We start from the raw sequence: 27,908 nt of genomic DNA on the forward strand, positions 1-27,908 counted from the left end.
ATACACTAGCAATACAACATAGCTTACATATACATGAACTATACATTATGATACACTCAAAAAAACTAAAAATAACCTAACTATATATGAAGTATACACTAATTATACATGAAGTATACACTGACTATACAATTACGATCAATTTAATATCACCTCTAAATAGTTCCAAATTCTAAATATGATATCCTCTCGCTATTTAAAGACTTTTGATATATAATTCGCTTAAAACAATTCCCATTTGCAGTATATATATATATATTTTAAATAAAAAAAGGAGAAGAAAAAGAAGAGGAGGCAAAAAACACAAGAAAAATAAGAAGAATGAGAAGGAAGAGGACAAAGCAAAAGAACGACAATGACAAAGGTTTAAAAAAAATGGCCATATTTTTTGTCATTAGATTGAACGAAGGGTCTTTTTGTGTAATTATCCCTTTAAATAATTCATTTGGACTGTCCATCCATCTATGGATGAAGAAAATGTGGTAAGCTCAACTTGAATACCTATAGCCTATTGCACAAATTACCAAAATTACATATGAATTGTGTTCTGCAATCTAAACTAATAGAAATAGCACCTTGGCATGGATGGATATTTAGCTGGTCGTTCTGTTCCCTTCGACTCATTAATTAATTTTTCTTCTTCTCCTTCTTCTTTTTTGTTGATGGTCACAATCACGATTTCTTAATCATGGAAGCGAGAACGGGTCGTGGAGATTTCGATGCGAGTGATCCCTTCATTGTCCCTTGACTTGTTATAGCTTTTCTTTAACCTCTTCTTTGTCCGTATTGAAATGGAAGAGAAAAAAGTCTCCCTAAATGCAAAAATGACAACTATGCTCCTCTTGTATGTCAAAGTTAGCTCTATATTTATCGTTCCCGAGGTAGAGAAAGTCATCTTAGGCGTACAAGACAAAAAAGGAAACATAGGAATTCAGATAAAATGAGATAATAGACTAGGAGAGGTCCAAACAATACCATAAATTTATTGGCTTCCAGTATTTCACTCAACTAATATCCTTCCAAGTAAGAATGGTATTTGAAAGCACCTGAATTTTTTGAATCCCCCTCTCCAACTCGAGCATTGAAGAGGGAATCCAAAAATAACTAAAGTAATTATAAACATATTAATATACAACAAAAGGTGTATACGATATTTTTTGAGATTTACTATCGTGATTTCATGTCTTGATAAAAGACATAACATGAGACATACGATTAAAGACAGTATGACCGGGCATGTAGTAGTGTCATAAATGAGCCGGGTCTAAACATGCTTGACTTTCACACTCTTTTGTCAATGGAATTCAGCCGACAAAATTAGTCACAAAAATGCAAGGAATTAATCAATTATTACCACTAGTTTCAGCTTTTCCGGCCACTGAACTTTTCCCGTTTCTTTCACTGTGAAAACTCTACATCGAATGTCGTGATTATTTATTTATAGGTTTATTAACAAGTTTCACTTTCCCTTGATCTCCATTCTTCACTGTCTTTCTTCGATCCAGAAAAATGGCGAATTTTTCCAATCAAATGCGACTTTCCTCAACTCTTCTGAGGCGTTTACACCAAAGAGTTGCTGCTGCTGTGAATTCATCTTCTTCAAGAAATTTTACTACAACGGAAGGTCACCGTCCCACCATTGTTCACAAGCGGAGTCATGATATTCTTCACGATCCATGGTTTAACAAGGTAATTCAATTTTCATGTTTTTTTTTTGAACGTGAATTTACCAGATCGTTGTGTACTTTTGGCTCTATAACTTGAATTGATATTCTCATTATTTGGTTATGTAAATGAATTATTGAAAGATCAGTAGAAATGTTCTTTTGTTTTGTTAGTTGATTTTTTTTTTGTTATTGTGGTAATTTTAGTAGCTCTCAGTTGGTTGGCTATGTGAGGTTTCATTTCACCTCCTCAACCCTCAATCTAGAAAAGAAAGAGTTTGTTGTAATTGGAAATTTGTGATCTCTTTTGTTAAGCAAATTTATTTGATATTGAAGTCTTATGATCGGCAGATTGCTATTATTCATTTTATGAGTGAGCAGTTTATGTGCAGCTAAACTAATCTATGGGGAAACTTGCTTTAACATAGAAGCACATGTACTGAGCAATTTTGCCCACCAAGGTTGGATTCGATGACCACACAAGTTGGGACTCAAATTGGGACTCCCAGTGCTATGCCTCGACCACTCAGTTATTCCCTTGGACACTTGCAAATTGTTAATTATAGTTGTGCACTACAGAGTGGAATTCCTCTATGCACTAGTGAATGCAAATTTAGGAACGTGAGGTCTACTTTGGGTTTAATTATAAGAAAATTAAATCCTGAAATCAATATGAAAGTGATGAAACAAGAACCAATAGTTAGATAATTCGTGCCGCCCCTTTCCACTGGTGTTTGTTTTGTGCAATCTATGCGAACCCTCAACAAATAAATAATAGATTAAAGTAGGCCAATGAATTCACATCAGGGAAGGGGGCAGTGGTTATAGCTTACTGACTTTCGACTATTGACCTAAAAGTACACTATTCCAGCAAGCTATAAACTTTAGCTATCAGTATTTGTTGAGAGTGATATCCAATCCTCAGGGAGTAGTCCATATTGTGAAAACTTCCGTTTCAGTACCAACAAAATGCATTCCTGATTTCGTAGTTTTTGATTAATGTATGTGAAAAAATGGACCTTGTGTTTAACTCAATCCCGAAAGCTAGTTCTTGAGGGTGGATTGTTGAAGATGATATAAGGAGATAACAGTCCATGCCCTAACCATGTGAGACTTAACTTCCCATCCTCCCCCTTCCCCTGTACGCCTAGGACCGGACAACTGAAGCGTGGATAATGTAAACACGGGGATCCAACATTGAATTACACAACAACTTGAATCGATGAGTCTTAACTCTAATACCATATGTATTGTTTGGGCAGCCATAATTAATGTCCTGAAGTTCTTTGTAATGTTATAAAGTTTGCTCAACTCATTGGGTAGTTGTCATGCTCCTTACCATAAGTAAGCTTGGTAGATGGCATGAGATTAATTAAACAAGTCGTAAAGACTGCATCGACCCAAAATTATTTAGGAACCTTTGTTTGGAGTGGAAGTGCAAGTTGTCTCATGCAAAGGCTATTTTAGGCTCAACAGTTCCGATTTGAGAGGGTGTATCAACACGAGATGGTTGGTGGAGAATCACGTGTTGTCTCATGTCGAACTTAAATGATTCTGACATATACTCTCACTCTTTAGTATGTGCACAATAGTATTAAATTGGGATTTAACTTCAACACAATAAGCACAAAATTGGGAATATACTTGGGATAATTTTTTCATAAAGTAACCCCAAGTCATTCGATAAAAAATCATCCACAAAGGTTAGAAAATACTTAAACCCAATTTTGGACACAACATGACATGGTCATATCAGAATGAGCCAAGCCAAACAGACTCTCTTCGTTTATTAACTCTAGGACCTATCGAGCTATGGTGATATTTTGTACCGACACAACTCACATTCCAATGAAGAAATATTATGAAACAACAGGTCAAAGCTTCTTAAAAGTAGAAGTGGTGGAAGCTAATACCATCATGCATATGGTGGTCAGTGTGGAAGGAAAGAAATGGGAGATGTTTTGAAGATAGATCTAATTCCATTCACAAAGTAAAATGGAATTGTTTGGTATCTTTACTTTTTTGGTGTAAACAACTTTGCATAGAAGATGTAGATCAAATTATAGAATTAATAGGGAGCTTGTAATTTCGCTTAGGGCTGTAAATTTTGAAGGTGGCCAGCATGTCCTTAATGCTGAAGAATACAACTTTACCAATGTTCAAAAAAAAAGTAGACAGTTAAGGATGTTCCAACTGACCTTCATCAAAAAAGGATGTTCCAACTTACTATCTGCTTCAAATGGAGACATGACTCTAGAACATACAACATATCGAGACCACCAATCTTCAAGGATGTAGAGACCATTAGATAATGTCTTGTACTAATAATTTGCTTCGTCATACCACAACAACGTACCCAGTATAATCCCACAAGTAGGGTCTGGGGTATTTGTTTCATCATAAGATCCTAAAATAGACAATAATACGAAAAGAATGAGATACAATAGTTTAGAACTTATGTTACAGTCTACTCACAAAGATTAAACTAAAGGCGAGTTTTGGTACACTACTTCAAAAAGGTATGAAGTTTAGCTGTCTGTAATTGATGAGCGTGATATCCAATCCTCAACTAATAGTCCATATTATGAAAACATCCTTGTTTTTGTCTTCAGTACCACCAAAATGCGTTCCTAGTTTCGTAGTTTTTGATTGAAGTATATGAAGAAATAGGCCTTGTGCCTAACTAAATCCCGAAAGCTAGCTCTTGAGGGGTCGATTGTTGAAAACGATATAAGGAGACTACTGCCCCCCCTAAAGAAGAAAGAGAAGAGATTACTGTTTAACTTGACCCGGTGTAGCTAGCAAAAGTATATCTCTGAAGAAAAGCTTTAAATCACCTTTTCTTTCTAGTGGATAGTATTTGACAAGGGGACAGCTTTACACCCTTCATCAGTTTGTTTCATTTTAAACAATTCATCTTCTGTTTTTAAGTGCTTGAATTGGAGTATTAACTGGCAAAATTGTGTATAGAAATGTGGATAATGCAGCCTATCCTGATCACTCGTGCTGGTAAGCATCGTGCGATAAGCATTTTCTTGCCTTAAACTATTTCATATTGTGAACTTCATGTGGACACTGGAATATACTGAAGTCAAGTTTCATAATAATATGTATGAATTTTAGGGAACAGCATTCTCATTTACTGAACGTGATCGTCTTCACATTCGTGGTTTACTGCCTCCAAACGTGATGTCTTTTGAACAACAAATTGCACGGTTCAGTAAGTCTCTATCCACAATTTAATTGCTATCAAATTTGGGCTATCTTCAAAGTCAAAATCTGTGACACTTTAGCATCTGAGAGTTGTAATGAATAGATACTTCCTCGCAACCTTTTAGTATTCATTTTTTTGAGTTTGAGAAGAAATTTGTAGTTTTCTTCACAAATTGGAGATTTTCAGGATCATGTGAATTTTAACAGTGGATATTTCCGGCTTTTTTTTTCTTCTTATACGCCTTGATAGTTTCTCACTTTTATTAGCGGGATATACTTTCTCCCCTTGTCAATTCCAAGTAATGGATCCATTTACAGTTTTTTTTTTCCTTCTTCAAAATTTGAATTGTTAAAGCTCACCAATTCTTTTTTTTTTTCTGAAACTAAAGACCAATTCTTTTCCTGAAATTTGAATCCTTAAAGCAACAAATTCAGAGTTTTAATCATGTAGGCATTCCCCCCCCCAAGAAGTGCGCTTTTTTTGAGTTCATTTACTTACATTGCCAATTTTAAAACTTTTTCTGCATGTAACAGTGGCTGACTTGAAGAGGCTTGAAGTACAAGCTAGAGATGGTCCATCTGACCCATATGTTTTGGCCAAGTGGCGCATACTTAATCGCTTGCACGATAGAAATGAGACTTTGTACTACAAGGTGAGTAATTGAACTTGTCTTTTAACAGCACTACATTGTCTTGTGATGCTCTATGATGACATTAAGGGGTCTTTTGTTGGAGGGATTAGGAAAAATAATTCCAATATAAATTTCTGTATAAAATTTACAATGTTTGGTTGGAGGAATTTCGAAAGTAATCCACACATATTTAATGCAGTCTTTGGTTGGTCATAGTAAAATCATTCCCGCATAACTAATCCGACACTTGATTGGCGGTATTACATGATAAGAACATTGAATTATGCGGGAATCTATGTATTATTTTATGTGTCAATATGAAATAAAAGTACATTTATTAGCATTGCGGAGATAAAAGTATTTTAAGACAAAAGTACCCTTAAAATAAGTAATCCCTTTATAACTGTTCATGTATTAATTGTTTTTCTTTTGGATAACCGTGGTGTTCGGGCCACTTGCGCGCACCTCAACTAATTTCATGGGATACTTACTTTTCACCACATAACAACCTCTGTATTATTATTCACCTTATATAATTCCTTCATTATTATTTCCTGCATACACAATCCCTACATAAGACCCGCATATCTAGTATGTGAACTAAACGACCCCTAAAGTGCTTCGGTTTGCAAATCTCAGTCGGACATGTCTCTTGCACTGTGACAATACCCACCTTCTTTTTAGTAACTATCGCCCCCTAAAGAAAAAGAAAGCAGCAAGCTACAAGCTATGTGTGGCATTCTTTCTCTTACCGTGGAATTGACTGTTGCCTAGGAAATACAAAATACTTGCTCTTAAGAATTTCGTGTCTTTCAGCGCCCATGTGTCCTTTTTAAGATCTGTCATCCTGATTTTTTAAAATCCCAAAGCGTCTGATACCAAGCAGGACCATTTCCCATTACATAAGCCATCAAAAATCTTCAGTTTTGTTCAGATATGGCCTCTAATGGGGTTATGTAGGATATGTCTCTGTCTCTTTTGTATAGAAGCCTTTATTTTTTTTGTCTCTCTCTCTTTACATATATATATATATATATAAGGTCTTGCTAACCTACTATTTGAAGGTAGTTGGTTAGCAATGCCCCCATTTTTCATTTACCTAAAATACCCTCACCATCTCACTTAAAATGGGACTTCTCTGTCCTTTCATTAGAAAAATTAAAATCGAACACACCTCCTCTCTCTCCTCCTTTTTTTCCTCTTTCCCTTGCGAGTTCCACTGCTACTCCAAAGTCTGGCGAGCTCTGGTGTTCGGATTTCAATATTTTTTTTAATGCTCATATTAGAGCTCATAGAAAATAGAAATTAAAAGCAACATTAAAGTTCGCTGTATAGAAAAAAAGTTAAGAAAATAATAGGATGGGGAAAAAATGATGGGTAAATGAGTTTGCTTTTGATCGGGAAAGAATCTCTTAAGAATTGGAAATAATGGAAGATGATTAATTTTATTTCTCTCCCTCACTAAATCTAATTAGTCATGTTATCTCTAATTCTTTTTCAGGTTAGGCACATCATCAAACATTTTGTCACAACACAATGTATATCAATATTGATGAGGGAAAAAGATTTTAGCCAACTATTCAAGTTCAAAAAAAAGAAGAAGATTTTAGCCAACTATTAAAAATCATACATCAAGATGTCTATTTCCAACATGCATGAGCAAAAATCAAATAAAATTTCTGACATGTAATAGAAACGAAAAAAAGAATTTGCCAAAAAAATAGGAAAAAGCTAACACTAATCACCAAAAAGAACATCACATTTAACAAAATTGTGATCACCAGCAAAAAAGGTGCATCAAATTAAAAAGGAACCCCCCTACTGAGATTTGGTGGCAATTTATTAGAAATGCTTAGCATAAAGATTGTTGTGCTCTCTAAGACCTTGTGCCTTGCCAGTGCCATTTTAGAAGAAGAAAAAAAAATGAGCAAGAAAATATAAGTGATAGAGAGGGAAAATACCCATTTTCCAATATTCATCAGAAATAATTAGCATAAAGAACCTGTAACAAAATTAGACCAAAACACTCCAATTTTTAATTCCCCAAAAGAAAGGAACTTGCGATATCAAGAAAAAGAAAGAAGAAAATAACATGAGATTGAAAAGAAGAGTACCTTAAGGTAAGGCATGTTGTAAACCCAAAGAATGAGAGAGAAGGAGGGTGTCAAAGTGAGAGCAGGGTTAGTGATTTATGGGAGGCTAAAGGCAATATTGGTGGGTTGCATACATGTGTAATGTACGGACATCACAAACAGACGAAAAATAACCTTCATCGTACCTCAACCTCTCGAGATTATTTTAATTATACTTAGCTATATGAAGTTTTATTTGTGCAAAGTTTTTATTATATAAGATTTCTTTTTTTTTAGAGAATGAATAACATCATAGCGGTATAAGAGCAGGATTTTCGTATATAGAGAGCGTAGGCATTTGATTTTAAAATACAAAGTGTCTATATCGGGTGTTTAATTTACTTTAATATTTTAAATAAAATAAAATAATGACTTATTTTGCCTAAAAGTAAAATGTAAATAACATTTCTTTTATTAGCCAAGTGGAGTAGTCAAATGTTTCTTCTTCTTTTTTGCGGTGCAATTAGGTCATGCTGGACTTGAATCATAGACCTCGTCCGTAAAGTATATCATTGCACCTACGATCTAACCAATTGAGAGAAAATCAATAAATTCATTTTGGGATCGATTTTTCCTTAATGAACACACACACAACTCTTCGTTGTATTGCACTCTTCAAGTGTGCTTGTTAATCCCCTCCCCTTTCCTTATTTTCTTCCCTACCTTGACAAGTCTTTATGAAATAACTCCGATGAAGAAAGTGTTAACATACCCTCTTCACCTAACCGGACAAGTTCGTAGACCAACTATCTCACACTTTATCTTTCTTTTTCTTTTCTTTGGTTAAACTACATGTTAGTAGAGCACGTTGTATTTCAGCAAAAAAATTGGTCTCTCAAATCTAGGCAAAAACACAGATCTAGTTGAAAAACTCTTATTCTTATTTAAAATGACAAGATTTTTCATAGAAGTCATACGCTAATATTTGAATTCAATAAATTTCTCTTTGAGTTTTATTAGTACGTATCATTATATAACTTGTTTCAAAAGTATCGAATTTACTAAATTAACCACAGGAGAGAAGAAATGGGAAAGAGAGGTGTCATATACAACACATTTATATATATATATATATATATATATATATACATATACATACTAGTTTTGGACACATGTGTTGCGCGTGTGTCCCATGCGGCAAGTAGTACATATGATATACGTCATATGAAAATTGTTGTGAAAGAATATGGATAACATAATTAAACAAGAAGAAGTAATCAAAGTACATATTTGGTGTTCTAAAAAAGTGTAATAGAACTTTTGGCATGACATTGAAGTTCCCCAAACCAACAACAACAACCTCCCAGTATAGTCCCAATTCCCAAAAAGGGGATCTAGAGAGGGTAGAGTGTACACAAACCTTACAACTAGGCTGTTTACGGAAGACCCTTGGTAAGAGTAGCGAACATCAAAGCAGCTAATAGAAAAATATAGAAGTAAAGAGGACATAGAAACTAACAAGGACAACATAACATAACATACCAAAGAGGGGCAACTACCATAACCAACTTATGTGATAACTGAAGCATAACAAATAACGAGTAACAAAAGTTGTGAGATAGGCCAACTCTCTAGACAAATGCTATTACTTCTGGTAAAAAAATAAATATCGGGAAAAAGATACAGTGCACCACTATTTCCTGCTAGGAAATGACCTTCTACCCTAATCCGTGATCTCCATAACTTCCTATCTAAGGTCATGTCCTCGGAAAGCTGGTGCTGCACCATGTCCTGTCTAATCACCTCTCCCCAATACGACACTGAGGTTTTCAAAACCAAAAGAACTTATTTTGTTTATGGTGCAGACGTCGTTTCTTTGCCGACAATTTTTCTCCTAAAAAATTGAAGTTGTGAACATGCTTTTAATATGAAAGACAAAAAGGAGGAAGGCACAAGGGAAAACTTAACTTTACACACCTAGTAAGTTTGCATCTATTTATTTAAAAAAAAGAAGTTTGCAACTATGCTCCGTTGTTCTTCAAAGGTGAGAGTTAGGCATATTCTTAATGTCCATTATAAAAGATGATTAATTAATGAGCAAAATTCAATATATCATGTTAGATAATTTATCATTAATTCAATTTATTAGGTGAAGCAACATTTAGTTAATTTATATTGGTTTGTTATCAAAAATTTGTATATGAGGACCTATGGATGAGAGTTTTTCCTTACTGTGGCAGGTTCTAATGGAAAATATTGAGGAATATGCACCCATAGTGTATACTCCTACAGTTGGTCTTGTTTGCCAGAAGTACAGTGGATTGTTCAGACGTCCGAGGGGCATGTACTTCAGTGCCGAAGATCGTGGGGAAATGATGTCAATGGTTTACAATTGGCCAGCTGATCAGGTTTGTGTATATATGAACCAATCTATATGTAAAGCTTTACTTGTTACTCTGGGAAGACATTTGAATATTTTGGTATTTCCTACTAAACTGATGTGAACTGCTCTTAGTTACCTTGTACAGATCATTTGTACTTCAATATCTTCCTCGATACATACAGATGCATATTGTTTTGAATTTTTGCTTATAAAAGGGCTGAAGAAAACAGTAAAGTAATCGTGCGGGTGCTCTGCAATTACTGAGCAGTTCAGTTGATTTTTAGATGAACAGAACATGTCAAATTGATTAGATCATAACACTATGCAGCACATTAATTTGCTTTTGCATAGTATTAGGTAAACATTATATGTCAAATAGAAGTTTTTCGTCGAAACAGCCTACCGCCAACACAAATGGAGAAAAATGAAGATCTTGTGACCCTTATCAAGAAAAATGAACATATATACAGTTTCATTGCAATACTATCAATTGACTTATCCTTTACAGTTCCCACCCATCCCTCAAAAAGGGAAAAAAAGATAAAAAAGAGGATAAATTCACTTTGAGTTGTAACTGGTCTTGTGAGATAGTTAACTCTTCCTTTTGACTTTGATCTTGTTCACTAGCATGGATGATTTTACTGCTTCTCCATTCTGTTTGTGTGTAATTGCTTCTTTTTTTTTCCTTCTGATAGTTATTTTATAGTAACTATCTCACAAGATAGTTAACTCTTCCTTTTGACTTTGATCTTGTTCACTAGCATGGATGATTCTACTGCTTCTCCATTATGTTAGTGCGTAACTACTTTTCTTCTTTTTCTTCTGATAAGTTATTTTATATATCAACACTCAACAATGAAAGTGCATTTCATAGCTGGAGTTGCAATGTAGGTTGACATGATTGTTGTAACTGATGGAAGTAGAATATTGGGTCTTGGAGATCTCGGAATTCAGGGAATTGGTATTGCAATTGGGAAGCTGGATCTGTATGTGGCTGCTGCTGGGATCAACCCTCAAAGAGTATAATCTTGCTCCATGTTGCCATTTCATATTGCTTGATGAATAAGGTTGCTTTCATGTAGTAAGCACTAAAACAAATAAATCTTGCTCCATGTTGCCTCTTCATATTGCTAGATAAATAAGGTTGCTTTCATGTAGTTAGCACTAAAACAAATAAAAGGACACGGGAAAAAGGGAAAAAAATTTACTTATGGGAAGTGATGGAAAGAGGAAATAGATAAAGTATTTGTTTTTCAAGAGATTTTCTTTCTCTTTATTTGAGAAGTTTTATTTGTTACAAAGGGTTGATGCAATTGTCAGTGACTCTTGAAGCATTTATAGCTTTGCTTGCTTTAGGAAATGAATGAAAATGAAGAGATACCATGTCAAGCGCTTTATAACTTTCTATTATGGTTCTTTTATTCTTTTAAAAATTGAAGTATTGTGTCATATCTAGTGAATAGTAGTAGTCTTTAATGGTTTTCTTATTGTAGAAGCTACGTTTTAGTGGATCAACTTATTTCTGACATTGCTGATGTGAGGCATCAGATGTCTGTAATTCCTTATGATATGGTTTCTCTTGCCATTTTTAGTTTCTCATACATCCATGTTTTTGTACTTAACTCTCGTCTTTAGCATTCTTTATAAATTTACTGATTCCTTTTCCTGTTTCCAATAGGTACTGCCTGTAATGATTGATGTTGGAACTGACAATGAGAATCTCTTGAAAGACCCTTTATGTGAGTACTTATTCTTTATCACGGTTGATGTTAATTCACATATAGTTCTCCAATGATCAAATCAATACAAACCAACTACTACATTATGTTCTCTTTAGGTTCTGGAATATGTCCCTGTTTATGCATCTTTGTTTACCTGAATGAATAGGTATATATTAACACAGTTGTTTTTAATATCTTAACGGAAGGCATGATCATACTACTCATTGAAGTGTGCGGTTAAATGGGATTTTATGTTGTGTATACCTGGCATTTGGAGTTGCACAAATCCATGTATTATAAAAGTAACTTCCAAAATACAAGCGCATATGAACTTTGCCTAGCAGATGCTTAGCATTTGTTCTGATCTAACCAAGCTAAAAATTTTGGTCATTGCTTGATAGATGTACTTGCTCTTGATATATCCTCCTTAGTCCTGTTTCTCCTTCCTTACCAGTAGTAGTAGCATTATTCTTGTAGTTCCTTGTCCTTTGATTATTGCGTTATTTGGCTGTTGTTGTTATTCCTTTTCTACGAATGCTATGCTTTCCTTATTATTTACTATGTCCTCTTTGATTCTGTATTTTTCTTTTCTATTGTCTTTGATATGTGTTATTTGAGCTGAGGGTTTTTCGGAACTTGCTTCTATACCTCCATGAGGTAGGGGTAAAGCCTGTGTATACTCTACCCTCCCCAAACCCTACCTGTGGGATTATACTGGTATGCTGTTGTTGAGTACTTATTCAAACATCCTGTTTTCATACTCTTTTAAGTTTATCTATGTGGATACTGTAGATTGTTGAAATTTCTTATTGCAACTACTGTTATCCCTGATATAAATGATTGCTATCATTGCTCACTACCTTTCGGAATCTCGAATGTGTTAGATCGTTTTTTGATATCAATAGTCACTCGGTCATATTTAGCTTGCTACTAGTAATGCCTATTGATTCAGGTTATCTCTCTCATTCTTACTTTGAGGATATTCCTTTTTCATGCTCATAGATTTAGGACTGCAAGATCATCGGCTTGACAGAGAGGAGTATATTGAAGTAATTGATGAATTTATGGAGGCTGTTTTTACTCGTTGGCCCCATGTGATTGTGCAGGTACTTCCCATGGTTCATTTGAGCTCTTTTCTTCATTCTCCTAACTAATTTCACACTAAGTTTGTATTGCCCTTAAATTAACAGTTTGAAGATTTTCAAAGCAAGTGGGCCTTTAAGCTGTTGCAGCGTTATAGAAACAACTACAGAATGTTTAATGATGATGTCCAGGTAAATAACTTTATCAGTCATTGCCAAAGTATTTTGGTGTTTGGAAAAATATGATTACGATTATAAACGAGTGAATAATAAAAGTTGTTGACCTTACTTATTGACATTCTTAGGATTAGGGATATTGATTTACTCATAAATCGAATGAAGCAAAAGATTAAGCTGGTACAAACATCTGTAAAATATTCAAGGCATCTACTTGTTATGTATCTGCAAACCTTGTGGGGAGAAAAGAAATTATGTGCATTCACCCCACGTGTCTCATCTCTTGTTGTCTAGAGAGAGTGCAAAGTTTACTCAATAATTATGATATTCATGTTTGCTTTACATGGCCATACTTCCACAACATTTGCTTGTTCTTGGATGCCAGAAAACGGAGGAACTCTAGGACTTGAGATGACAAATTGTATCCATCTTTTGGTACATTATTGGCCTTTTTGTTTGTGATGGGTGTTTCTTACTCTCAATGAGACATTTTGCTTCCAGTATCCTGATTTTCTCAAGTCATTTTTCTTTTTTCCTCATGAAATTTAGAGCCGTAATATATTATTCTTATATGCATCTGCTCTTATCTTCAGATCAGATAGAATTCCTTACTGGAGTTCCTTAAAGTTTCTGTGCTCTTCATTGTTTAACCAAGTTTTGTGTTACAAGTGTGGTACAATTTTGTTTTTTACTCAGGGAACTGCAGGAGTTGCTATTGCTGGTCTTCTGGGAGCAGTAAGAGCACAGGGAAGACCAATGATTGATTTCCCAAAAATGAAGATTGTGGTGGCGGGTGCTGGAAGGTTAGACTAGTAAACTGTTCTTTTCCTCTCACTGCACCGTATAATTTCTTACTCGAGTTATTAGCATGCCATTATACAAGAACTGTTTCGTTGTTCATATGCTTCATTCTTTCTGTATTGCATTAATGTACAATTCTTTCCATGTTCCAAGTCACTCCAATCCTGTTGTCCATATCTTATTGCCCTGAATCCTAGAAATACTGTTCGATTAAGTATAGTAGATTTGGTTATTCAGTCTTTGCATTACTGGTTGAATGGTTAGTTATGGTAGAAGATGTCCGGTGTGATACTTAAAAGGAATATGGTCCCATGTTGAGTTGAATTATTGCTGCTTTCCATTTCATATGAGTTATTTGAGGGGCGGGGGACACACACTAACACATACATCGGGAAGTGGGGAGGATGGAGAGTTTGACTCTGTTAAAAAAAAATGGACCTTTGGTTGAATTCAACCCTAAGGGCTCATTTAGTACGAGAGATAAGGGATAACTAATCCCGGAATTAATTTTAGGATGGGTTTATCTCATGTTTAGTTGGGATAAAATCGCTGGATAACTTGTCCCGGGATTAATTATCCCGGGATTGTAGTGTTATTTTTATTCCACATTGAGGGTGAGATAACAATCCTGGGATAACTTGTTCTCCAACCAAACGAGCCCTAAAGCTAGCTCATGTGGTGAGGATTAACCAAGACCATATAAGGAGACCACCACCATTCCCTCAACCAAGTGGAAAACTTAACACCTTCTTGTACACCTAGGGCAGGACATTTGGAATGTGGACAGCAGAAAATGCGGCTCAATATTGTGTCAACTAATAATAGGGATGAGTCTGCTCTGATGCCATGTTATAGAAGGTAGACATTGGGCCTAACATAGCCACAATAACTAGCTCATGAAATGATCTTCATAAAATAAAATAAAAAATAAGTAGCTCATGAAATGAAAATTGTCCAAGAGCATACAAGGTGACCACATTCATTTAATTAATCTGGAGCACTCTAATAAACGAGTAGAATACTATTTAAGACATTTGGTGCACTGAGCTTTTCCTCCTTTTGTTTCCTTAGAGCTTTCTTAAGGTGCCTTGTTCTCCAGGTGGAAATCTGTATTGAGGAGCTCTTTTATGCAGCCAAAATACTAGTTGGAACATTTGAAACATCTCATCCTTTCTTCCTTTTCTAGAGTTTATAAGTTGATCCAAATTATATGCTGCTAGATGTACCCTGTAGATGGAAATCCAGGTTGAGACCTATATCATCCTGCTATGTGATGTCAGAATCATTGAAGTGCTAGCATTCATGGGTTTGCACTGCCTCCAATTTTACTTGAGTCCATTTTACTTCTTAATGAATAAACAGAAAGACCGATGCCTGCCTTTTTGACATATCATTGTGGACTATATTCTAACCTAATGTTAGCTCTTGTTTATTAATCTGAAATATGACTGTTTTGACATTAGTAAGTTTGTAACTTTTGAGAGTCTATATCTCTATGAGCTATGACTTAAAGAACTTGGTATGCTAGGCCCGAACATCCAATTCGCGCTGATAGACAAGCATGGTTCTGTCGTCAAAGCAAATTGCCCAAGACAGAAGGCAAGCCTATGATGTTTAGGTGCACATTACACCTCAGGCGAATCAGAATGATTGAAAAAGTTAGGAACCTTATAAGAATGAGTTCAAAATCAACTGTTGAGGCGTCTTTTGGGTTAAAACCCATAGGATAAATTCATGTGGGCTTAGGCCCAAAGTACACTACCTTGACAGTTGGACCTGGACTGTTACTCGGATGGCAGTCGTTTGGGGGTTCTTTAAGGACCAATTCACTTTATGTAGATTGACTTCGCACACTAAATACTAAAAGTAATTAATTATGAGATATTAATAGACCATCTTCAATAAATTATTTCATAATCTTGATCTTCAATTTCAGTCCTAATTACTCACCCTTAAACTTTACCTAGCAGTAGGCTGCAAGAAATACCATTTGATTGGGACATAATTTTTATCATGCAGAGTGAACAGTGAAGTTGGAAAACGAGACTTGAGTGGCTTCTTTTCCTTATTTTTAAATCTTAAATTTCTTTCTATCTGCACGAGAGACTTTTTGAGCCTTTTGCATTACGGTAAATCTTTAAGGTTTCTATATTTTAAATCTTTTGGTAGTGCAGTGCAGGAATAGGGGTTCTTAATGCTGCTAGGAAGACAATGGCAAGAATGCTAGGGAATACTGAAATTGCTTTTGAAAGTGCAAGGAGTCAGTTCTGGGTGGTTGATGCCAAGGTAAGCATCCCCTCAACAACCTTTTGACTCAAAACTATGCTTCAATCGAGCAGTATGACATTTTTTTGTTATTTTTTCTTCCTTCTGTCAATGACATTCTTGTTATCTTTTTCTTATTGCCGGGTTAGTACCTGTTCATAACTGTCTTAGAGAATATTTACCTTTCCTTTTATCTTGTTTTCATGATCTTTTTTTTTTTACGAATAGTAGAAATGATAGTTTTCATAAAATCTTCGTTCTTTTTAAGTGCATTTAACTTTTGAAAATGTTGTCTAACCATTGAAAAGGAAATAGTAGAAATGATAGTTTTCACTATTGCTTGTATTTTGTTATAAAACTCCTGTCCACTGCAGTGTTAAGACTTGTGCCCAAGTCTTGAAGGCAGGTGCAGCACATGGTCGATGTTTTGCTTAGTTTAGGTGGTGCAGGTGCGTCAGTGTGGGCATAAAGACACCAAGCTACTTTGAGACGTCTTATCACCCAAAAGCTCTATTTTGAAAGATGATTTTATCAAACAATGAATATTGTCAACAAAGGGACATATTTTGTTAGCGAATGTAATGAATGAATTTGCTACTGACTATATAAATCAAAATTATAAATTTACTACTCCCTTTGACTAGGCACGAAATTTAGGAAAGTAAGTGAGACTTTTAAATCTTGTGGTCTTTAAACTAAAGATATGTATAATGTAGTAATGTACCAAAATGCGCGTGGTCTTAAACATGCCAGGTGAGAGATGTTGGAATTAAATGGTTACTAAACATAGAATGTGGCATTGTTTTAAAACAGACTAAAACGGAAAGAAAGATAATTGAAACAAAGTGAGTATAAGAAAACTAGCATTTATCCTCTATTATGAACTTAAGATTTCAAATTTGTGTCTGAATCAGAAGTTTAAAATGATTTTGGGCTTAGTTACATTATTTTACTTCATTTATTTCACTTAGTGGTATTTTTTTCAATTCAAATATCCATATAGTTGTTTCTTGTATTTACAGCAACTTTTTTTGCATCATTCAAATAATTTTCATTTGTTTCTTCATTACGTCGTGCTTCACTAATGGTCAGGCTTGAATTATGCCTTACACTCGAACCTTATCAATCCTTGGTGCTTTTCTATGCACACCTTTGCCAATGCTGATCCAGAGCCCAATGCATACAGATATAAGTGAGAGCATAAGTCCTGTGAACAAGTAAAAAATCTGGTGGTGGTTTAGGTATTGCGTAGAAAAATGGGAAAGAAAGTACAGATACAGCAACAGAGTGGAATATCACTTATCAGGTAGAAATTTGACGAATAGTGAGTAATTATAGGGTTATACAGCATATTTAGTATCAGCCTCTTTTGGCAGAAATTATAAGGGTCAATGCAACAAGCAAGGTCCTGAAAAGTGCTGACATGCTTGTTGCCTGTGAGCAGTTTTCAATTTAGACTTTGGTTGTGCCTTAAATGCATTTAATGTGTTTCTTTCTCTTCTCTAGCTTAGATTGTCGAAGTAGTCTGATCCAATGGCTACAGTATAATGATATTGTAAATGTTAGTCTGGACTTCTTTTGCTTTTCTATATTCCTCGGTGGATATGAAATTATTTGGGGAAGTGAAATGTATTAGGTGGGTTTAATTATGACATAATTATTGATGGGTGTTTAACAAATGTATCTAGGGATTAATTACTGAGGCACGTGAAAATGTTGATCCCGATGCTCGGCCGTTTGCCAGAAAGATCAAAGAGATTGAACGTCAAGGTCTAAGTGAAGGTGCAACTCTCGCGGAAGTGGTAATTGACCTTTATCCTTTCATGAGTGAAAACTGCCTTTCTCATTTTTATTTAAGAATCGGGGCTTTTATGGTCTGTCACTCTGTCTCATCTTAGTGTAGGACTCAAAAGTTTTCATAATTTCTCAATTGCTTACTGTGAATATTCGTTAAGTAAATTTAGATGAAAAGAAAATGTTCACTTAACGACTGTTTCAGCCATCAGATAAACATTTGAAATCTCAAGGAAATGTTGCCCAAGGCAAAAATAAGAAATTGCAGTTGTGTTCAAATGCAACTAATTAAGTTAGTGGGGTAATAGAAACTAATTGGTCAGATTAGTGGAAATAATATGATGATGGATTAACTCTGATAAGGCCAGCCAAGATATATTAGATCTTTAGATTTGACAGTTTGCCTGAATAGTGGTGCTATGAACTTGTCCAACATGAAAAACAGAACATAGATTTTGATGCAATAAAATCTTCCATAAACTAAAAGTGTGAAAGCATTCTACAAAATAGAGAAAATGTAGGTAATTATGAGGTTGTGACTTACCTTTGAATCATGTTGCCAATCAACTGTTTTCTGGAAGGCTCGTCTTTTCCATTGTGAGAGCCATAACAGAGCTGAAGAGAGAGAAAGTTAGGTATGAGATGGAGAGTATAGAGATAGAAGCTTATATACCAAGAAATGCATTGATTCATGAGTGAAATATCCCATATATTCTTTGCCATGTACTATTAGTATGACACATATTACAATGTATTGATTCCAATCAGGTACGCGAAGTGAAGCCAGATGTACTTCTTGGTTTATCTGCTTGTGGAGGCTTGTTTTCAAAAGAGGTATGGCATATAGAAATTGATAATTTGAATCTCTTTTAGCTACATAAATATATACACTAGTTTCCTATATTTGTGGCCGCAACGAGAACATAAAATCTTGCGTGATAAATTTTAGCGAGATTTATGATTCAGCATTCTAACACTGATAAGAAGCAACATGCTTCTCCAAATTTACTTAACATGATACTAGCGTTTTTGTCACAATCTATATCATGATTTAACAATGTTTGCCCAAATTTACTTAACAAAAAAGTACCTCACTTAACATTGTTTGTAAGTGTTTATGATCATCAAACACTCCATGTATCTCTAGCTGAAACCGATCTCTCTATTTCTTGGATGACATTTGGAAACTAAAAAAGAGAGAATCAGGCCAGTTTAAGGATTCTCATTAGGTATTAAAGTTGGCTTGTGGTTTGGCATCCGTAGACTGGACAAAATGAGAGCTGCTTTAAACATTACTTACACAGGGAAAGAAAAGGAGAATGACATATACTAATTGAAAACATACGAGGTTTTGAGAAATTGTGAAATGTGAATATTTCAGGTACTGGAAGCCCTTAAGCATTCAACTTCAACCCGGCCTGCAATTTTTCCAATGTCAAACCCAACGAGAAATGGTATATACTAATTGAGAACATACAAGGTTTTTGAGGTTGATAACATTCTCATTCACTGTTTTTCTTCATTAATAGCTGAATGCACCCCTGAGGAAGCATTTTCTATTCTCGGTGAGAACATTATATTTGCAAGTGGAAGCCCATTCAAGGATGTGGATCTTGGTATGTCTAGTAACAAATTGGTTCTAAAATCTGCTATCATTCTTTTGAGTTCCTCTGTCTTGATAGAGTTTTCATACTTTTCTGCTTTTGGTTAGTAACATTTGGAGTACTGGTTTGCATGCAAGTATTATACATAGATAGCAATTACAAAATAGTAATTTTATGTAAACTGTAATACTCCCTCGTTCCATTTTATGTGATGATTGTTGACTGGGCGGGTAGTTAATTTAAAAAAAGGACAATATATGGAGTTTTTGGAGCTGTTAGGGAGATGTTGTAATTGACTGTATGGATATTCCCAGCAGTCTTTTGTAACTTTTGGTTTTGGTACCTGTTATAATAGAAATACTCAAATAGGTATATACAATCCTACTTAGAATAGGAATAGGAATAATATATAGTTTCCTACTTTGTAAAGGATTGTATTATAGTGTCTATAAATAGGGATTCTATGTAATAATGTAGACATGAAAACAATTCAATAATATTCTTCTCATATATATCTCACATGGTATCAGAGCCTCTACGATCTTGGTAGAGAATCAAAGAGCTTCCGTTGTTGGCGGGCGACTGTGACCCATATATGCCACCCGTCTGGCCAATGGCTATGTTAACAAAAGTAGGGCCAATATATATGCATGAACCCCATATTCTGGGGAAGAAAACTCAATCTGACAGGTCACCATGCGTCAATTTTCAGTGACTTTCTAGGATTGTTTGTGTCAATCCTATATCCGTCAGTGTTTGTGTAGCACTGAGCCATCTTTATGGTGACTACTTTTTCATATCTAATTTGTGTAGCGCCGTGACATCCATATCTAATTTGTGTAGCATCGTGCCATCCTTTTGGTGACTACCTTCTCATTTCTAATTTGTGTAGCAGCGTGCCATCCTTTCGGTGACTACTTTCTCATATCTTATTTGTGTAGCACTGTGCCATATTTTCGGTGACTACTTTTTCATATTCAATTTGTGTAGCACCGTGCCATCTTTTCGGTGATTACTTTTTCATATCTGAATTCTGTAGCACCATTTTATCCGGTGACTAATTTCTTATTTGTGTAGTGTCGTGCCATCATTTCGAATCTACCCATATAATTTCTCTTTTTCAGTAGGGTCGTGCTGGCAATCCGACCCTACCCATTTAATTTCTATTTTTCAGTAGGGTCGTGCCATCATACCGACCCTACCCATATACTTTTATTTCTTAGATTGTGACCGCTTTCAGCCATCAAATCTAATACTCCGGCGTATGAGCATGTTCCGACCAGTTTTTCAGAGACTTTCTTGTTTAATATTGACTCACCTATTGATTCCAACGTGATCCATATATTTTATACTGGATTTTGAGCACTTTCCGACGACCGCTGCATTGTGAAGAAGTCTATATGGAGCAACCACCTAATTTTGTTGCTTAGGGGGAGCTTAGCAGCCTTGTATGTCGATTACTATTTCATGAGAAGACCAAACACATTGAGATTGACTGACATTATACATTTAATCCAGTATTTCATGAGAAGATTAAGCATGTTGAGATTGAATGTCAATTTTGTGAAGTCGAGTGATCAACTTGCAAATATCTCACCAAGCCTCTCATCGTTCCTCGTATTAATTGAATTTGTAACAATCTAGGTACATATGACTTGTATGCACCAGCTTGAGGGAGAGTGTTTGAATAGAAATAGGTATATACAATCCTACTTAGAATAGGAATATGAATAGTAATAGGAATAAAAATAGTATATAGTTTCCTACTTGATAAAGGACTGTATTATAGTGTATATAAATAGGGTTTTTATGTAATAATGTAGACTCAAAAACAATTTAATAATATTCTTCTCATATATTTCTCACAAGAAGGTACTTAGTCAATAAACCTTTACCTTATCAAAAAAAAGGTTTATAAAACAAGAACTTTTGACATATAAGCTTAATATATGCAAAATATGAACATTTCCGTAACTACCAACAGTTAAAATGATAGGTGGTAAGTGTTCCACACAACCCTTCTTCTTTCCCCTCCTAATAAAATATAGAGTAGTTTTTTATCTAGTGGGGTTCCAACAAGTCAAAAGGGGATGGGATGTAAGCTTAAATAATTTCTAAGTATAGAAAAGGTGCCTATCTTTTCAGACATACTAATAAGGAAAGAGAGTTGACATAATATAGAATGAGGGAGTAGTGTTTAGGTATAAAATAAAAATTCATGCTACTATGTTATCGTCATGAATATAATTAATTGACTAATTCTATTTATTGTGAGTTTAATATTTTAAAGTTGATCCAATATCTTGTTTATGACATATACTACTTTAGTTTAGTCATGCACTAATTAAGGAAATAAGTATTTTGTAAGTAATTTTAAGTGCATAGGATTTTAATATATATGTTCTCTAAGTGGTTTGAAATCTAAGCATGCTTGTGCCAAGACTAAATTGGAACATAACCAAGTTTTATCTTAACGTTATTCAACATTTAAGACAGGGACTTCCCTAACTTGGGTTGGGAGATACAATAAAATTGCAATATATTTGGGAAACTAATCCTCTACGATTAGCTTGAATTTTAGTTTAGAGTTTCACTGTGTTTCTTTTATTCTCTCTCTCATATGAGAAAAATGCTAGTAGGATAGGGTAAATGTTGCAGTCCACTTTTCTGATATTCATTTTACTGCTGTTTATATGGAAAAAGAATTACTGTGTAACATTTGAATAATTTCTTCTTACTTTTGACAAGGAAAAAAAGAATCATGGTCTTCAAATCATGTTTAGCCAACAAAAAAAAGAAAGAAAAATCTTGTAGAGGAAAGTTTGGAAAACTTGATATTGGTATAGATAAAGGCATACAAGATAAATTGATAATATTTGGGTTGACAATGTTTTATCTGCATGTGAATTTTGCAGGAAACGGTCATGTTGGACACTGCAACCAAGCAAACAACATGTTCCTTTTTCCTGGGTTAGACTCCAAATGTCCAAAGTTTAAGATAGCTAGTCTATGCTCTTCTATACTCTCTTTACTATTGACTTTCTTTCCTCCTAACAATATATTCCGTACATGCTTCAGAATAGGACTTGGTACTCTTCTGTCTGGATCTAGAATCGTTTCAGATGGCATGTTACAGGCTGCAGCTGAGTGGTACTTCCCTTTTTCGATGCTTTAGTAAAGTTTCCAAGTCTATTGATTTATAGCACATGAGTAGCTTCTACTTCTATTTTCTAACTACAGTGTGGATTTTACAGTTTGGCTGCATATATTACAGAGGAGGAGGTACTCAAGGGGATTATATACCCTTCGATATCCAGGTATGCCTTAGGAGTATTAGGGAACTATTTTACAGGTTTACAAGGGGACAACTTGCATAACCCCCCCCCCCAAAAAAAAAGAAAAAAAAAGATTTATGCAGGGTTGGGGGTGGCTTCTTTGATCTACGAAGTGCAACTGTGAGACTAGTAAAAGAAATTGTTGAGTTTAACTCGGAAGTAATAAAATAGGATAAACTTTTACTATAAAAAATATAACTAATGTCAGTACCTGTGGTTATTTCCTTATTCAACTAAAAACCAATACAAAACAAAATTCACAGGACTTATGCCCACACCTTGGGCTTATATCAGTGGGTCTTACGTCTCGCCCGTGGTAGACAAAATACATCGTCTCATGCCCTCGCCTTTTATATAGCTGTTGGAACGTAAATTGTGGAATGTCATTTACATTTAAAAAAAGATATGTGGGAGCAAAATCTGCTCATATGTTTTGCTTCTGCTGTTATTCTTTCTATCTCAATCAGTTCCTAGCAGCAAAATTAAACATTTACTGCAGGGAACTTTCAGATCAATTCATATGTCATATTTACTGCCGTCTAAAAATAGATAAGGAATATAAATTTTCTCAGTTTGACTCAGAAGTTGCTTTCCACTACAAGATACAAAAATAAAATTTCAGAAAAATAAGAAAATTCAATTTCAGAGACAATGCACCTGAATTTCTTTAGTTGGAGACCAATAAGAAACTTGTCTCAAGTTGGGACCAGCCTGAGGATCTGCTAAATTCCCAGTGAAACCCTCTTGATATAAGTAAATATGTCATACAAAGCTCCAGACTTCCTCAACCTTCTTAGATCTAGTTCTGTGTCTTAAGAATCATTTTACATTTGCCCCCAAGGCCTAGCTCGAGTGGCAAAAGGTGGAGGATTTGTGGCTTAGGTCGCAGGTTCAAGCCCCACACCATGCAAAGCGAAGCCCGGTATTTAAGTGGAGAAGGGTAGAGGGGCGGGCCCATTATCCACCGAGTTTAGAAGGCTGTGATTGGTCCAAAGGGCGGGTCACTGACGGATTTCTCGGTTATCAAAAAAAAAAAAAAGAAATCATTTTACATTTTGAAATGCATCACTAAGATGTCATTGCTCTATATGCTTCAGATTTACATTGTTGCTAACATAGTGAATGATCTATTTTCATCACAGGATACGCGATATAACAAAGGAGGTGGCTGCAGCTGTGGTGAAAGAAGCTATAGAAGAGGATCTGGCTGAAGGATACCGTGAAATGGACAGCCGAGAGTTACGGAAACTTGATGAGGTATTTTTACTTTATGGATCTTTCTATGTACCAGTTACTTTGGAGATACAAAAGAGTTTCCATAGCTGTCTTTGCGTGGGTGACTTTTTTGGACTATGTAATTAGTTAACTCAGTTATTGGATGAACTAACCAATGGCATATAGGATGAAGTATGTGCTATTTGCATGTGTTATAGTTGATGGAATTGGCAAGGGATTCAACTAAATTTGAACCCACTGGAAGCATAAAGGATTTCGTAATAGGCTAGAATTAAGATAGAATGCAAGTTTAGCTCCCATAAGAATAAAGGCATATGAAGAATGATTGTGAAATGAGATTGTGGTGCATAAATGCAGGCAATTTGGATATCCTAAGTTCATTTTTTTCTAGTATAATGGCAATGATAGATAGAGATTTAACATACAAAATTAAAATTGGATTGTCCGAGTCACTGACCAATTTGCCTAAGCCACGATGGTACCTAAACCATACTTGTTAGGCTAACCCGATAATCATGCAACCCAATGTTATTATGTTACCTAAAATGGCATAACTAAGTTTGAAAGCAGGAAATCAGCACAAGGACATAAGTTTAAAACCAATGCAGTGTGGAAAGGTCTAAAATAACCCCCAAAGACTGGTGTCACAAGTCATGAGTGTCTTATGGAATAATAATACATCGGTGTCAAATTACAAATACTGTCTGAAGGAAAACAGTAATGAAACAAGATAGGGGGAGAACTCCAAGATGCTGTGGAATAGGCCTAACAGCTCTCCCCAACAGTGTCCAAGTACTCTTGGACCTGCTCCTGAGCTCTGATGGTACTAGGGTCAGAAACGGCTCAAAAAGTGCAGCAAATGTAAGCACAAGTTCACCACCTCTTATCCTGTAAGTATCATCGGCCGCCCCAACAAGGTAGTGAGGAGGATTGGTCTAAAAATACCCACTTAAATAACCTGCAATAATATTATAATCTGAACAAAAGTAAAGCACATAACATCATAATGAAGTATGCACAAGTATAGCATATTAATATATGCACAGATGTAGCATATTAAGATATGCACAGATACACGAGTCGGAAATTGTGGATGTATGATAAAGATTTGATCTGTAGTCCTTTACTCAACACCAGTGCTTCCAGTGCAATAATCCTATGTGTACACTGCATCGCTGCCCAAGTGACCCGAGTGATGCAGCACAATGATCCTGCCTGTACAAGCGCACGGACAGCTCACATGCCTTATCATATCATACGGATGTGTCATAGTGGCATCTAAGTGTAAAATCAAGTATGCAATTACAAAGTATCATACAATGCATGACTAACGACTAAACATGTAATCAAACATGCACATAACTCATAATGTTAAATTAGCATGAAAAATATAGCATGATATAATGCTTAAAGTAGTGATGATATAGAAAGAACATATAAAGCATGTATGACAACAATATCTTATATCCCGTATAACAATCATAACCCCGGTACCCTCTTATCTCTTGTCATCTTACATATATGGTACTTGCATATACATAGTACATAAAACATTATTAATTTGGGGAAATTCCCTCATTGAGGTCAAAGCCTTATCTTACCTCAATCTGAAGCAACTCTTAACCTTCTCAAACCACCTTTCCTCACTCTGAATCCTCGAATAAGCTTGATCTACTCAAAAGAATACTCTATGAGGTTAGATGAATCCATGTATGTCGATTCCATATTTGATAGCTCTGTCGAAGCAAAGTCAACCCAAAAAGGTCAACCCTGTGTGTCGTGATCAAATTCCAAAATAAATTATGTTTTCGAGTTACTCATAACCCTACGAGTCCAAATCTACAATTAGATTTCTAATCTGACTCAAGAGTAAGTGTGAGAGAACCTATTTTCCTCATAAGGAAGATAATTTTAATATTGGAATGGTGCTGAATATAACAAGATATAGAGAATTCAAACAGCCGATCCCAAAAGCTAGTTCACAAGGCGCGAGAATTGCCTAATACCATATAAGGATACCAATTATCTATCACACAACCAATGTGGGACTTCTGGTTCCACTCATCCCCATCCTCTGCACGCCCAAGACTTTGAAATGTGGAGCATGGACAATATAATATGGGAGACAACATCGGGTAAACCATGGACCGGGATGGGTCTGTACTCCTATACTATGTTAAGAAATGGGTCTTGGGGCTAACCCAACTCCAAAAGAGCTTGCGAGGTGAGAACTGCTCATGACCATCTAAGGATACAAATTATCCATCCCTTAACTGATGAGGGACTTCTAACAAGGTCTAATAAATTGATTGATTTCTACTAGTTAGCTTGAGTTTGAATTTTCGGTTCTATGATAATATTTAGAGAAGAAGCAAGGATCTGTAGTATGAAATGAAATAGAGAAACATAACAGTCGATTAAGGTTAAAGGGAACTGTATAAGCAGTGTATGAGTCCTGTTGTATTACTGTGCATAAAAGAATGAAGCACAAAAGAACTAAAATCTGAAGTAGAGCATTTCAGTTACCAGATGATGCAACTCTCACGGGGACATTAAAAGGATCTGCAAAAAAGAGACTCAAGCATGAAGCTAGAACTCACTAGTACGCTACACTACAGAGATATGTTCGACGAGCTATTGCACATATTACCTGCTTCATAAAAGGTCATTCTGTATATTTACAGAAACGCCTTTGGCAGAAGATCACCTCAATATTTAGAAGCTGGCTGAAGTGTTATACCATAATGGGATCTTGAAAACTCTCTTACAATTTACATCTTTTATAATTCTAGAAAATGAACAAAAAACTTTTTAGCTAGCATAATCATCATAAAAAATATCCTCTTCCAGCCATATGCTCATTATTGTAGGTGCTACTTTGTTTCTTACTTCCTGAGAGAAATTGAAATAACAAGGTTGCCCTCCTAAGGCATTCTCTCTCCTTCATCCATTCAGATTGATAGACCTTGAAACTGGTTTGGCTCTCCTTTTTTAGGATTACCATGTTCCGTCATTTCTCAAGGTTTCCCGCTGATGCGATACTTCTTGTAGCTTCTCAGAATGTTATTGCACTACCACTTGGGAAAACCTAAACCTTTTTTGATCATTCAAGTAGTTTGTTCTGTTGGTTGTAGAAATTGCCTACATTAATATTATTTCAAAACTTGGTTACTTTAATTGGTGGAACTCTATTGCAGGCACAAATATCTGAGTTCGTGGAGAACAATATGTGGAGTCCGGATTATCCAACACTGGTTTACAAGAAAGAATGATCATCTATAGCTGCTTGCAAAGCTTCATCTTTTCATGTTTCTCGCAACATCAGCAAGGGCGTGATGGATCAAATACGATCATGGACATTTTGTGACATGATGGGATCATGTTAAATTTAACATCCAGTAATATCCCATTCTTCAACATTTGATTGGCTGATGACTTCTTGATATTATAGCTTTTATTGAGTAGTCCATAAATTGGTTGTCTGTAAAAGTGAATAAATCCTCTTCTCCTTTCAATTCTGATTTTGAGCTTCGTCAACGCAGACGATGTAGTCTTACGGGCTGTTGCTGCACAAATGTACTATAAATTGCTCTGTGATGTAGATGTTGTGTAAAAGTGTTTGTGAAGTTCTGATAGTTCTCTGTACTCTATTTGACTTGTACAATAAAGGGATGACTAGTATTCACATAGTTTCCTCAAAAATTATTACTACTAAACAAAACGGGATAAATTTTAGTACTTCATCAATGGAGGTTGAATTTTTCGATTCAAATTTGAGCTTCAGTGGTCTCTTTAGTTATAGTAGAATTGGAAGGACAAGAGTCATTTCATTGTAAATTTATGGAGCTTAAAGGGGCGGACCTACATGGGTGTCAACGTAGAACCTCCTCAGGGAATATAAGGTTTTCATGAGGCTGATCTTGAGCCGC

At 35.4% G+C, this 27,908-nt stretch overlaps 1 protein-coding gene across 1 annotated transcript; it reads left to right on the forward strand.

The window, feature by feature from the left end:
* The first annotated feature begins 1,481 nt into the window (after positions 1 to 1,481).
* On the forward strand, positions 1,482 to 27,593 carry NAD-ME (NAD-dependent malic enzyme 62 kDa isoform, mitochondrial-like). Its single transcript, NM_001288349.1, is given in 19 exon segments — positions 1,482 to 1,689; positions 4,788 to 4,884; positions 5,412 to 5,530; positions 9,822 to 9,989; positions 10,856 to 10,984; positions 11,643 to 11,703; positions 12,688 to 12,791; positions 12,876 to 12,959; positions 13,641 to 13,747; positions 15,920 to 16,031; positions 17,699 to 17,812; positions 18,573 to 18,638; positions 19,186 to 19,258; positions 19,334 to 19,420; positions 22,324 to 22,378; positions 22,487 to 22,558; positions 22,663 to 22,725; positions 23,886 to 24,000; positions 27,177 to 27,593. Coding segments are annotated over 19 exon segments (1,881 nt in total). The 5' UTR covers positions 1,482 to 1,509; the 3' UTR covers positions 27,252 to 27,593.
* Positions 27,594 to 27,908: the final 315 nt, after the last annotated feature.

The sequence above is a fragment of the Solanum tuberosum genome, unplaced genomic scaffold (assembly GCF_000226075.1).
Source record: "Solanum tuberosum cultivar DM 1-3 516 R44 unplaced genomic scaffold, SolTub_3.0 scf00147, whole genome shotgun sequence".
Classification (NCBI taxonomy): Eukaryota; Viridiplantae; Streptophyta; class Magnoliopsida; order Solanales; family Solanaceae; genus Solanum; species Solanum tuberosum.